Genomic DNA, 12,345 nt, shown 5'->3' with positions numbered 1-12,345 from the left:
TCACATCGCCATTGAAACGATATTGAGGACCCGAGTGTTTCTATTCAGTTTTGGTATTCAGGATCTGTTGCCTGGTTACTAATAAAGGGGGAAATCACCCACTGTATTGGCCAAGATGGGCCGCAAGCCGGCAGTGTAACAATGCAACTTTTGTAAAAAGGCGTTGATACAAGTTAATGACGCTTGTTCAACAAAACATTAACGGACTTGTTCACGGTATCAGACTGTGAATGAGAGGGACTGCCTCAGCACTGCACTTTAACAAGTGTGTGTGTTTTTGTTCCTGAGAAACTCAAAGCACTGTGTCCACTCCACACACACACACACACACACACACACACACACACACACACACACACAGACACACACACACACACCACACACACACACAAGTAAATACGTGGTTTATTTTCCCACTAAGAGGAAAATATCAACTGCTAATCTGTGTAGGACTAAGCAGTGTGTATTCATTCCTGAAGTGTGATTTATTAATACTCATTTGATCTTCATTATAATGAATGGGTACATGATTAATTGTCACATAAACATGACTTGAATGGGGCTGTCTGCAGTAACTGCTGGATTATGAAATCGTTTCCTCACAACATGGGAGAGGGAACTCATTGCAGTGGGGCCCTCGGAGCTTTGTGTTTTTCTGACATTCTTTTCACTCGGACGTTTTAAAGCGGGCAATTTGGTAAAGGTCCCGTTTGTTGCACCCGCTTTTTAACTGACGCGGACAAAGCTGTAGGTAGTCCTGTCACCCCGAGCAGAATAAAAAGAATCAAAGGATTTTTCCCTTAAATTGACTAATTTTCTCGTTGAATTGTGAAAGTAATGGCAAGGTAATAGCCTGTGCTCTGTACCTAACGGCTTAATGCCTACTAAACCCTTCCACGTGGCTCAACTAGTCGTGGCAATTAGAGCTCATTATAGACTCATAAAGGATCTATTTTTTGGGAATACTTAATAGACAATGACATTTTATCGTGCATTATTCTGGAAAAAATAATATTAGAGCGAAGATGGTGTGATGAGGGCGCGCGCCACACATCATTCCGGCTGGTTTGTTCCCTCTCTCCCTCCCTCTCTCTCTCTCGCTCTCGCTCGCTCTCTTTCTTTCTTTATTCTCTCTCTCTCTCTCTCTCTCTCTCTCTCTATATATATATATATATATATATATATATATATATATATATATCACTCTCTCTCTATATCACTCTCACTCTCTCATCTGAAACGGTTCTCCGTACCATAACAACCCATAGCGCCTCTCGTGTCATACGCTCTGTTCACTTTATTATAGCAATTACAGTCTGCGTGACAGACGTGTTTGTTTTTTGTCATTTATTCCTGCTTAAAGTCATATTCTAATTCATTTAAAGATGCCAATTAAATTCGTATCAGCACTGGTCACCCACTGGTTGCTCCCCCAAATTAGCAGAACAACACAGACAACGAATTGACCATGTGCCCTTCCCCTATAAGACTAACTTACACGTAGAACAAAACAGTTATAAACCCCACAAAAATATAATTATATGATCTTGGAGATATAGTTCCACTGGAAATTGTGTAGCCAAAGTGGTGCAGTTTATAGTCAGTCCAGTTTGACCTCAATATTGCAATCCTTAAACTGAACTCTTGTAGCTTGTAGGCCTACTTGTCCTTTGTTTGATCAACAGACTTAATAGATGTTTGCACATGTAATGTTTGCGCCATTAAAACTGGCAAACGGCGCGCGCTGCTCGCCTCCCTGCGCTCTGTCTGGAGGTTCGAGGCGTTAGTAAGCAGATGAAAGTAGAAGCTAAACCCACTGGTGACTCAACCGCCTGGAGATCAAACTCGCTAATTATTGTCACAAGATAAGGGATTAATGCATTTCTGAAATAGATACCTGTTTACCCGGCAGAACAAACACCTTCTAATTGAATCCTAATCACTATCAAATAGGCACAACCCAGACGGCAGGCATTCATAATTCTTAAAAGCTGGACCTGAAATCTTTACCAAAAGGATGCATGCAGGGTATGATTATCCTGCAATTATTAGTCCACATAGTTATGAGACTTACAACCTTAAATAGCATTTCCACAAACAAACTTTCCCAAATAAAGTAGGCTTATGCTTATTGTCACCATATACAAGGCTTGGGCAATGCAATTATGTTAATTATACAGTAATTATCTAAGCATAATTTGCTCATTAATTGGGATTTTGAATAAAACGAATAAACAACACTGGAGGCATTAAGATGGTTTGGATCCCTGCTAATAGAGAGCTCATTGTTTACAGTGTTATGGACGATCAAGTCTGTGGTTATACAGTACCAGAATTATAATTCGTTTGGAAATTTCACCCATAGCCCTAAGGCAACTGCTCACATTCTAGAAGATAATGCAGGTTTTTTGTATCGCGGTTTGCTGAGAGCTATATTCAGAGGCTGAAGATTGATATGATGATAGAGGTTGGTATTGTGTTCGGGGCTTTTCAACTCCAATAGGCTATTGCAGATGTTTGTGATTAATTTTTAGTTATAGACCTACTCTTATATAAATAGATGTCGCCTATCGGTCAAGTTCACCGTTGAATTGAGCATGAACATGTGTAGGCCCTACAGCCAATTTTTTGGAAAAATCAGAATTGACAATATAGGTCAAATGCATTGTCTCACAGTTGCTATTTTTTAATCAAGGCAACTGAAATGAAACTAACATTCTAATCAGATTATGTTAAAATATGAATTTTTATGTTTTAAATATAATTGTCCTTATAATGCTCAAATTACAATTGCGGACTATGCATCACTGCATGGACTATATTGCAGAAGATTTGCGCACTATTGTCCCAGGCAGCTAATGATGCTAGATAAATATTGCTTTGCTAACTAACTTTGCTAACTCACATTATGTTTTTTGTGTGACTTGGTATTAACATGGCTTTTCATTTGGGGTAAAATGAGCGAATGTGGAGATTTTTATTGGAAGTTCTCTGAGGCATCGCGTGGTTTTGCAGAAGATCCTACTGAAGCCCTTGAAGTCGGGTGCGCGAGCCGGGTGCGCACGTGGGTGACGCTAGGGCCAGCCCTCTCCGGGGTCCCTTTTGTTTAACTATCAAACATAAGCACCTTCCGAGATCCCGAGGGCTTCAGATGAGAAACGGCCAACATCTTGTGCAAGGAGCAATACTGACCGCTTATCGTTCTGCAGCCATGTCTAGGTCATTTTATGTCGACTCTTTGATTATCAAGGACACGTTGCGACCCGTACCTCTTAACGAGCATCCGCGACAAGACTTCCTCATCCCCATCAGCTTGCACTCGCCCACCATGATGACGGTCACCGCGCCAGTGTGCCCGTCCAGGAAAAGCGGCACTTTCTGCGTCTGCCCGCTTTGCGTCACGTCCCACCTCCACTCTCCCCGCAGCGGCATTTCGATGCTGAAGAGTCAGTTCCCGAGAGCGGAGCCCCAATATTGTCAGAGGATATCACACCACCAACAGTCTCTGGCACTGGCGCACCCGTCTGCACGCCCTGTCTGCATGCCTGTCTGCAAGCCAACGTACAGCGTCACAGACCCCATTAGGTTCCACTGTCTCTCCATAGGTAAGACTATGTGGTCTCTGACCACCTGTATCTGCAATATAACGCAATATAACAACCAGTCAATTCAACCTTTGAAATTAGAGCGACATATTTTAATTGAACCACTACATAATGTTTGTTAGTTCGTTAGTCTATCCAATTACGCACAATTACGCACAGTAAAACCAATGCCATTTCTTGCATAAAGCATGTACTGCAGTGTTAGAAATGTTGAATAGAACTATAATGTTTGGCTAAATCGTTGTCCTGTCTCCATCAGGCGCCTCTGAGAGCAGTCACATCCAGAATGGCAAGAGGATGCGCACAGCTTTCACCAGCACGCAACTACTGGAACTGGAGAGGGAGTTCTCCTCCAACATGTATCTTTCTAGGCTCAGAAGAATCGAAATTGCAACGTATCTGAACCTCTCGGAGAAACAGGTGAAAATCTGGTTCCAGAACCGGAGGGTGAAACACAAGAAGGATGGCAAGGGCACACAGAGGAGCGCGCACAACGGTTGCAAGTGCGCAAGCGGTCACACGGATTACCCGAGGTCTGAGGACGAGGAATCTCTATCCCCTGCATCAGCGTCAGAGGAGAAACATATATCCCCAATCTGAGGGCAGCTCAGACTGTCACTGTGCAGACTTCCATTACGTTACTGGCACTTAGTCTACCATGGTTCATCACGAATTCTGCAACACCAGACGACCTCCGGGCCATGAGATGCTACTTCCTGTCTGAGAAGAACTATTGGAAATATCCTTGGTTTCCCCTGGTCAAATGATGTAGGCCTATTTGTACGTTCATTTTATGTTAACTGTCCAATATGAACAAATTGTGAATACATGTTTTATTTGTTGAAACATAAAAAAATAAGTGATGTTAAATCCTTCAGGGTTCAAACCAACGTCAACGTTGTACATCGTCAGTGGTTGTTATACAATGTTTGATTTCATTCTTATCAGTGTAAATATGATGGCTGTTGATCCACTCTGTTTCATTTCTTATTTTTCCACGTGAAATTGTATGTACATAGTAGAATATTATGTATATAATATGTATATTTGTATTTATTCTAATAAAACATTGTTGAGTTGTATCTCAGACAAAACATTTTTATTTTTATTTTAAGGGTTGGCATGGTGGATCTTTGATGCAATCCTTACAGGCTATCTGTATAGCATATTTGTAGAGCTTTTGTGTTTGATATATTCGTCAAGAAATCAACGTTTAGTCTGTATTTTGAGTAAAATGTTAATTTAATATATAATTACACACATTTTATCATGAGACCATTTCAAAGAGCATATTGGACGTCATCATAGGCAGGTGACCAGAGACACTAAGATGAACAGTATTAGATTCCCATCCACGTTGACATTAATTTACAGCCTGAGGAAGATACTCTAGTACAGGGATCATTAACTAGATTCAGCCGCAGGCTGATTTTTTTATTGAGTGGATGGTCGTGGGGCCGGAACATAATTACAAATAATTTGTAGATTACAAATTGACCGCAAGAAGCCCAAACATATACAATGTTAGATTAAAACATAACCATTGCTTACATTGCTTACATTTGTATATGATCACGTCTCTCTATTAAGCGTGGGAATACTTGGGAACAGATTTGCAAAATAAAAATCAGTTGGAGCTGATTTCCTGTTGTTTTTACAGTCTTTATAGTTTATTTTTGTACTCAGAAAACCCTGTACACTGAGTTTACAAAACATTATGAACACCTGCTCTTTCCATGTCATAGACTGACCAGGTGAATCCAGGTGAAAGCTATGATCCCTTATTTATGTCACTTGTTAAATCCACTTCAATCAGTGTAGATGAAGGGGAGGAGACAGGTTAAAGAAGGATTTTTAAGCCTTGAGACAATTGAGGCATAGATTGTGTATGTACACCATTCAGAGGGTGAATGGACAAGACAAAACATTTAAGTGCCTTTGAACGGGTATGGTAGTAGATGCCAGGTGCACCGGTCTGTGTCAAGAACTGTTTTGTACACTCAGTGTAATCTATACTTCTTTTAAAAAGATCAAGAATAGATGGATGGTTTATAATTCTTGAAATTATCCATCTGTTCCTTGGGCTGCGGTTGGCAGTGCCCATCCCACAGGGTGGTGCTCCTGCTCGGGTTAGCCATGTTATTGTGTTCCTCTCTGAGGAGGTTGATAAAGGGGCCAGCAACGAATTCATTCACTGTTAATGAACTATACTGGCACTTAATGAGAGTTCTCTTGTTGTCTATACTTAACAACTCTCTCTCTCTCTCTAGCGCTCACTCTCTCTCTCGCACTCGCACACGCACACACACACAAACACACATTCCCATCAACCCCCTCCCATTGTAAGAATATTTAAAAAAATGTCCAAATGGCAAATTATGAAAAGTATAATAACACATTGGGCTCCCGAGTGGCGCAGTGGTCTAAAGCACTGCATCTCAGTGTTTGAGACCCCCTGGTTCGATTCCAGGTTGTATCACAACCGGCCGTGATTGGGTGTCCCATAGGGCGGCGCAAAATTGGCCCAGCGTCGTCCGGGTTTGGCCGGTGTAGGCCGTCATTGTAAATAAGAATTTGTTCTTAACTGACTTGCCTAGTTAAATAAATAAAACATTGATATAAAGCATTAGAGAAAACTTGCTTACTCAAATGGATAGGTAAGCATAATATAAAATTGGTCATATTAAATAAAAGCCTAAATAAATATGTTTTTTATATTTCCATTTATTTTTAATCGTTGTTATTATTATTAACACCACCATTATTATTATGTTATTATTGATAGCTGGGCTTTATTTGAACAGTAGCTATATAAAGTACTAGGCCTATAATTGATGCTGCCCACAACGCCCTGTCCGGTTAAGCCCCGGGCTTAACCGGGATAATAGACATTTACATTTACATTTTTGTCATTTAGCAGACACTCTTATCCAGAGCGACTTAGAGTTGGTGCATTCATCTTAAACTAGCTAGGCCTCTATCGTCCATTTAATGTTGCTTGTCCAAAAGGAGTTTAATTGCAGTTTCAGTCCCACGTTGGCTGATTATGCTGCAATTCCTTCGAAACCACAGAACAAGGATACATAGAACTGGGCAAAGGCTTTGACAGGTTAGATTGTCCTGCCTTGGGACTCGCATTTAGCAGTGGACCCCCGACGGCTGCAGACTCTGAGGGCTTTGAGGAGACAGCTACAGGGTTCCTCGGAGGGTGAGAGAACGATTTAGTCACTGTTTCATTAAGCACTATTTGAACCTTTCAGTTTATGGTAAATTGAGGGGGCACGCTGTAAATGGAAGGATTACGTAGGAAGAGCGATAGGAAATTAGCTAACGGTTAATTTAACTCGTTTGAGTCGGAGTTTGGGATACATTCCTAATTGAGAAGGGAAGCAGGTGAAGTTTTGGTCCCACGCAGGCCCATTCAGACCAGGAATAAATGGTCTCTTTTCACATCCCGCTGGTGATCATATATTATTGAGGGAAAGCCACCTAATGAATATATATTGAAGTTCCTATTAATCGAATTAGAGTTCACCCATTGCAGGTGTGAGAGTAAAAGACCACCGGCCCATTAAAACTGATTAACAAAGGAACTGCAGTTTTGGGAAAGTCTCCCCCTTTTCAGACGGACGGCCCTGACCTCGAACTGTCAGTCCGCTATAATAGCCTGAAGCTCATGTGGATTATACCTTCAGGCCATGGCAGAACTATCTGGGGAGACAAACGAAACTCTCAAAACACCATCATAGTTGTGTAGGCCAGTCGAGTTATTGCTACAATCAAAAGAAAAGGAATAGCATGAAGCAGTTGTGTAAATTCCTGTAGCATGACTTTAAAAAATGTGCATATTGGCTTAAATCATAAACCGTGATAAACCGTTTTCTCTTTGCCCGTGAAAACCTCTGCTTTGGTCATGAATCTGCAAGTAAACTTTGATTTGACTTAGATTTTTGCTTTGAAGTACAATTTTGGCACTCGATAAATGTGACAACCATCTCTTCTGAGTCCAAGGGCTTCGAGTGGCCACGAATCACCCTGCGTAGCATATAGGGCCCAGGAGTGTCCGGTGAGGTGCTTGTTTCAAATGATGATGAAACGGTGAATTCTGGACACGTGTCCCATCAATGCTGTCTTTGGTGACTTAATCCAGTGGGATCCCGGTCACCACATAATATGTGGCAGGAACTTTTTCCATGCTCTTCATAATATGCCTTTTCTAAAGTGTCCATTATTTTGTTTGGTTAGAGCTGCCTCTTAAATCATCAACTGCATTTAGTGGCTGAATTTATGAATATAGACATTTACATTTTAGTCATTTAGCAGACGCTCTTATCCAGAGCGACTTACAGTTAGTGAACACATATTTTTTTTATACTGGCCCCCCGTGGGAATCGAACCCACAACCCTGGCCATGCTCTATCAACTGAGCTACATCCCTGCCGGCCATTCCCTCCCCTACCCTGGACAACGCTGGGCCAATTGTGCGCCGCCCATGAGTCTCCCGGTCGCGGCCGGCTGCGACAGAGCCTGGATTCGAACCAGGATCTCTAGTGGCACAGTTAGCACTGCGATGCAGTGCCTTAGACCACTGCGCCACTCAGGAGCCCCACATATATCTCTCCAAATCAGAAGACAACGAACAAAATATGATGATATAGTTGAAATACATTTCAGAAAGCCCAAATTGTAGACCACTGAAAAATAATAATGATAATGATAACAACTTATTTTGATGCAGAGTGATATACTTTAGCTCAAGTGACTTCTGAATAATAATACCACCCAAATAGAGATGTTATAGGCCAATTATTATATTCAGTTGTATTATGATCATAATGGCACATTTCTTTGTGTGTGTAACATAATTACTAATCAATGCCCTACACTGAAAAAACTAAAGGTTCTTCAATGGTTTTTCCTCACCTGTTAAGGTTCCTTGGAGAACGCCTGATAAAGAACCTTTGAGTTAAGTGTGGGGTTCTTGACGTGGCATCTATGGTTCTTAAGAATTCTAAAAGGTTCTTAAAATATATGGAAACCTGCAGATCTGTCCCTTTCATAGCACACAGCAAATTGGCCAGTATTCCACACAGGTGTGGTTCCTGAGTTAATTAAGCAATTAACATCCCATGGTGCTTAGGGTCATGTATAAAAATGCTGAGCAGGCCATTGTTTTGGCTACCATGGCTATGCCCCCATCAGATGACAATGCCCCCATCCACAGGGCATGAGTGGTCACTGAATGGTTTGATGAGCATGAAAACTATGTAAATCATATGCCATGGCTGTCTCAGTCATCAGATCTCAAACCAATTGAACACTTATAGGAGATTTTGGAGCGGCGCCTGAGACAGATTTTTCCACCATCATCAACAAAACCTACCAGCTCTCACAGTCTCAAGTCAGAATTAGACGTTCATCAATGTTTCTCAAACGGCAATATTCAAAGTATTTAAGGTTAAGGTTAGGCATTAACTCAGAATGGTTAAGGTAAGGGTTAAGGTTTGGGATAGTCTTAAAACAAAAATATAAAAAACAACTCTCTATCACTGGATTCGAACATGCAAACTTTGGAATCAGATGCAAATTCTTCAAAAACTTAAATATCAAAAACAGCTTTCTATCGCTGGATTCAAACTTGCAACCTTTGGAATGCTTACGGCTTTCTGTCATCCCCATCAACAACGCCCTAGCAAAACCAAAACTTACTTGAAGATAACAGCTCTCACTGTTGCCCCTAGTGGCCAGTTTCCACGCCCTCTACCGACATTCTCAGACATGGATGCATTCTCAGACATGGATGGACGTGACCTGGCTGAACAAAACACCAAATGATGGAATTTCTCATGGAAAAATGGTGTAGCATCCCTCTGATAGAGTTTCAGACACTTGTAGAATCTATGCCAAGGTGCATTGAAGCTGTTCTGGCTCGTGGTGGCCCAACGCCCTAGTAAGACACTTTATGTTGGTGTTTCGTTTATTTTGGCAGTTACCTGTATTTCCCAGCATGCTCTATTGCAGGTTGATTTTTAGAATTGTTTGTTTCAATATCTTTGTTTTTGCATGCACATTGATTGATTACTTAATCTTATGCTACTCAAATATAAATATTTGTTCTAAACTATTCCAATCTGTTACATGGACTTTTTGCACCTGTTACTGAAATGGTTGTTCCAGTTTAGATGTTTAAGGTAGTCTCATATCTTAGTCTTCCCAACCCTGGCAGTCATTCTGAATGCAGGTTGCAGGTGAATAAAAATTCAAAATGTTGGATATCCCCACTCTGGCTAGATCCCAATAGGAATTACACACATCACCTTGCAAGAGAGCATAACGTGACTTGCAGGCCTGATGTGGCCTGCAAACTATGAGTTTCAGGCCACTGTATTTGGGTAAAACAAGAACCCTCAAAAGCCTTATGAGATATTTATTGTCTTATAGAATTACATTTTAATGACAACGTATTCACTTAGGATCTCACTTTCATGAAGGCCACAGGACTGAAACAACCATGTCTCTGTCACTAGGAATGTCATGGGTGGTACTGGTAACTCAAAAATTTACTCGTAAGGCACCCTGGGAAATATGCAACTAAGGCTTATAACCCTAAAGCAGGGATATTAAATTCCAGTGTTGGAGGTACAAAACATTTCTGGTTTGGGATTTTTGTATGGTTCGTAAAAGAGCCATTCCATTTATGGTTCTTCAGAGACCCTAAAATGGTTTCCCTATCACTCTCAATAACCTTATTTGGTTCCAACTTGCACCTTTATTTTTAAGAGTGTACTTACAAATGTTCCCAGTTGTTCCATAAAAGGTGCTGGTGTTATTTTATCAGCTAAGCCAGTCATGGTGAATGACAGCTTTACATACAGTATTTACAAAGGAAATCAATTAAACACCCCTTTGATTACAAACGTGGCTGAAGTAGCCCTACGTTTCATGCAACAAGTCATAGTGAACTTATGTAATTGAAGACGGTTCTGTATAACTCCATATGGGCCTCCAAGAATCTGTCCTATATTTATGATGTGTGTATATTATTCAATTTAGTAAATATGAAGCATGGTGGGTTTAGGTATAAGCTTTTGTAGTGGTTCAAAATGTGCACCTTTTACCTAACAAATAGGTTAAAAGGTAGAAAAAAAGGTTTTGTATTTCAGGTTAAAGAAACATGTAAGTTAACATGGTTGTAAAGCAGGTAGGTAAGTTTCATGTTGGGACTTTTTTGTTTGTGATTCATCCCCCTCTGGAAATAACAGTTAAAACTTTGCACCAGTGCAAACCTTGGTAAATCTGGCCCATAGCCCAGTTATTCGTTTTGTGTCAGTCACGTGACTAGGGCCAGGTATGCACTCATAAGTGCACTCCAGGTTGTGGCCTCACTTGAAGGATATATTGCAGGGACGTACATAAACGTCCTAAACATTATCGGTGGGAAAATCTGCTCAATAATGGATACCTCGGGTATTTATGATGGTGGGCGCTTCCAACTGCCGTCACGGGAGGAGTATGACTATAACCCTCCCTCCTGCCGCTACAGCTGTGACACCGAGCAGGTACGGAACCCCATACCCGCTTGTGCCTCTGTCGAACACCATAGTAAGGGGACTTTACTGCCCTACGATCTACCTCCCTGTCAGTACTCGCGCCCTGTTCAGACACAGACCCAGGACCAGGAATACCTGACAGGCCAGGGTCGTGTACAGGACAACTACCATCCAGGAGACAGCCCAGTAGTGGACGGAGAGTCCCCGGGACACTTTCCATTCTCCTGGATGAGGAACTCCAGAGTTCACTCGTATCAATCACTCCCAGGTGAGCAGGCTACTTTATTATTAGAATATCTTTTTATCATCATAATTGTGAAATTGTTCTCTGTTGATTTTTATTAGGCCTACAGTTATGCTTTGAAGCGATTTTGTGTCTTACAGGTGAAATTAAATGGGAGATGAGGGAGCAGAGCAAAGGTTTCACAAATAAAATAAATAGGGTTATACTATAAGAGTAAAAATGCATACAAATCGAGATAAATTAACTGAAAAAAAATAACGACATACTTTGTAACCTTTTTAAGGTGGTTATTCCGAGAACCCAGACCAACACAAGCGGAGCCGCACCGCGTACAGCCGGGCTCAGTTATTGGAGCTGGAGAAGGAGTTCCTCTTTAACAAGTATATCTCCAGGCCTCGCAGATATGAACTGGCCACCACACTCAACCTGACGGAGAGACATATTAAAACCTGGTTCCAGAACCGGCGGATGAAGTGGAAAAAAGAAGAAACGGAAAACAAAACTCTGACCACCACGAACCGGAGTCTTCCAATAACAATTGCTAAAACGTTTGGAGCAGCATGTGACCCTGGGTTTGAAAACCATGCCGGATAATTATTTGCACTTGCCTATGAAATGATATACTGTATGTCATTCAACTTTATAGCCTATGTTAGGCCTATTCTGAGGCTCAATTAACAGTTTACAATTTGAAGTTGCAAGCTATTAAATTATTTATACAGTTAATGTGCATATCTAAGAAATATGTTAAATAGTTGCCAAATTGATTTAAAATATCTAACATTTTAATTAAAATGGATAAGATCACCCATTTGTTTAATTCAGAATGTATTGTCTAATTTATTTTAGACACACAACAGTTGCCAAAAATGATTCACTTGTTTACTGGGTTCTAAACTTGCATGTTATGATAAAAGCATGATAGGCCTGCATTAATTAATTATCC

At 40.9% G+C, this 12,345-nt stretch overlaps 1 protein-coding gene and 1 pseudogene across 1 annotated transcript; both read left to right on the top strand.

Moving 5' to 3' along the window:
- The first annotated feature begins 3,159 nt into the window (after positions 1 to 3,159).
- Positions 3,160 to 4,687, top strand: LOC121539869 (GS homeobox 2-like). Its single transcript, XM_041848516.1, has 2 exons — positions 3,160 to 3,605; positions 3,865 to 4,687. Exons 1-2 carry the CDS (start codon positions 3,212 to 3,214, stop codon positions 4,203 to 4,205), a joined length of 735 nt encoding a protein of 244 aa, XP_041704450.1. The 5' UTR covers positions 3,160 to 3,211; the 3' UTR covers positions 4,206 to 4,687.
- Positions 4,688 to 11,059: 6,372 nt separating this feature from the next.
- LOC121540031 lies at positions 11,060 to 11,997 on the top strand (annotated as a pseudogene).
- Positions 11,998 to 12,345: the final 348 nt, after the last annotated feature.

Source organism: Coregonus clupeaformis, chromosome 26 (assembly GCF_020615455.1).
Source record: "Coregonus clupeaformis isolate EN_2021a chromosome 26, ASM2061545v1, whole genome shotgun sequence".
NCBI classification, from domain to species: Eukaryota; Metazoa; Chordata; class Actinopteri; order Salmoniformes; family Salmonidae; genus Coregonus; species Coregonus clupeaformis.
Note: the sequence above shows the minus strand (reverse complement) of the source record. Positions and strands in the feature narration are given on the sequence as shown.